This window comes from Myotis davidii, unplaced genomic scaffold, assembly GCF_000327345.1.
Source record: "Myotis davidii unplaced genomic scaffold, ASM32734v1 scaffold2048, whole genome shotgun sequence".
NCBI lineage: Eukaryota > Metazoa > Chordata > Mammalia > Chiroptera > Vespertilionidae > Myotis > Myotis davidii.
In genome coordinates this window covers 4,186-6,262 of record NW_006299031.1, presented here as the reverse complement: position 1 = coordinate 6,262, position 2,077 = coordinate 4,186, and the positions used below count along the sequence as shown (strand labels likewise).

Here is a 2,077-nt window from a genome sequence, read left to right as displayed (position 1 = left end):
TCTCTGTCATCATTGATCTTTCTTTCTCTCCCTCTCCCTTTCTCTCTGAAATCAGGAAAACTAAATAAAAAAAGAAAGAATAGTCATGGCACAGTAAAATAGAGCATTGAGTCAATTCTATATAATAAAGGCTAATATGAAAATCGACAAAATGGCAGAATGACTGGACACTGACACGCACTGACCACGGGGGGCAGATGCTCATGACAGGTGCTGTCCACTAGCCGTCAGTGCACTCCCAGAGGGGGAGCGCTGCTCATCCAAAAGCAAGGCTCTAAGCTGCCTAGCACAGGGGTTGGTGGGAGCCTCCAGGGCATCGCTAAAGAGTGCCTAAGCCGTCAGCTGGACATCCCTCAAGGGATCCCAGACTGCGAGCGGCCACAGGGCTGACTGAGGGACCCCACCCCAAGTGCATGAATTTTGTGCACTGAGACTCTAGTAATATTATAATAACTGTGTATGGTGTCAGATGGGTATGAGATTAATTGCATGATTTCTTAGTCCATTATATAATGTCTAATCATTGTGGTTTACCACTGAAATGAACCTAATGTGCTATGTCAACTGTCATTTAAAAAATATTTTTAAAATTCCATAGGATCATGTTACCTTCATAGAGTCATATTTTACATTAAGTACGTTTAGTACAGTTTGTTGAAGAAGAGAGATCTAAAGCTAAAAAAGAAAGAAATGTTGGATTTATAAATTTGAACCAAAGGCAGCCACAAACACAACGTTAAAAACCATAAAGGTAAAAGTTGAAGTAAAATGCGTTTGGATACCCCATGCCCTGTCTTTCGATTCGAGGACCGAAGTAGCGAGAGGCTCGGAGAGGCTGTGACTGTTGCTCCTTGGACCACGGAAGGGTCATGCCCAGGCTCCCGTCAAAGGTGCACCTCACCTCACACCCCATCTACCTGGATATCCGTGGGACCTCGCTGTATGAGGATGACAACCATCGCACATGGCTCCATCTCATCATGGAGACAGAAGGTGTCCAGCAAATACGGTTGTGCCAGATGAACATCCCCAGTGGTCATAACACATTCACCACCAGCCCGCTGACATCGATCATCATGCCTTTGATGTGGACGCTCCAACCTGATAGCCAGTACCTGGACTCCATGGGCCGGTTCTGGCGCATTGTGCACCACATCAAGGAGGATGACATGGAGGAAATGATCCTTGAACTGATGGACGACTCGTAGGACATGTGATGGGGTCCCTGGCTCTTGTCAACCTGAGCCCCAGTCCTACTGGCCTGCCGGTGGGACGTGTATAGTTCTGTTCACCATTTTGCTAAGCTCTGTTGTTCTATCTACCAAGCCGTGGGTGCGAGGACACATTGATGTCTCTCTCTCTCTCTCTCTCTCTCCCTCCCTCTCTCTCTCTCTATCTTCTTGTTCTTATTCTTCCTGTTGTTCTTGTTCTTGTTCATCTTCTTCTTCTACTTTTTCTTCTAGTTCTTCTTCTTCTTCTCCTTCTTGTTCTTGTTCTTCATCTTCTCCTTTCTCTCTCTCTCTGTCTCATGTTTTCTCTCTCACTCTCTGTCTCTCTCCCTCTCTCTCAAATCAATAAAAGAATTTTGAGCCAAGGTGGTGTTTCTCAGTGGTTTAGGGACGACCCATGAACCTGGAGGTCAAGGTTCAATTCATGGTCCTGGCGAAGACAAGGTTTAACCAATGAGCTCTAGCTTGTTTGACTCAGTGGATAGAGGGTTGGACTGTGGACTCTGGAAGGTCCCCCGTACGATTCTGCTCAAGGGCACATGCTCTGGTTTTGGGCTCGATCCACATTAGGGGGCATGCATGAGGCACCCGATGTATGATTCTCTCTCATCATTGATGTTTCTCGCTCCCTTCCTGTATGAAATCAATCCTATATAATAAAAGCCTAATATGCTGAGAGTCCAGTTGACCAGTCATCTGTTCAACCGATGAAAGCATAATATGAAAATGATATACTAAAGTTGTTCAACTGCTCACTATGACATGCTTTGACCACCAGGAACAAGACATTCAGACTGGTAGGTTAGCTTGCTGCTGGGGTCTGGCTGATCGGGACTGAGTGAGACGGG

At 46.0% G+C, this 2,077-nt stretch overlaps 1 protein-coding gene across 1 annotated transcript; it reads left to right on the top strand.

Moving 5' to 3' along the window:
* The first annotated feature begins 869 nt into the window (after positions 1-869).
* LOC102756437 (protein p13 MTCP-1-like) lies at positions 870-1,208 on the top strand. The gene has a single exon (XM_015571054.1). It carries the CDS (start codon positions 870-872, stop codon positions 1,206-1,208), a length of 339 nt encoding a protein of 112 aa, XP_015426540.1.
* Positions 1,209-2,077: the final 869 nt, after the last annotated feature.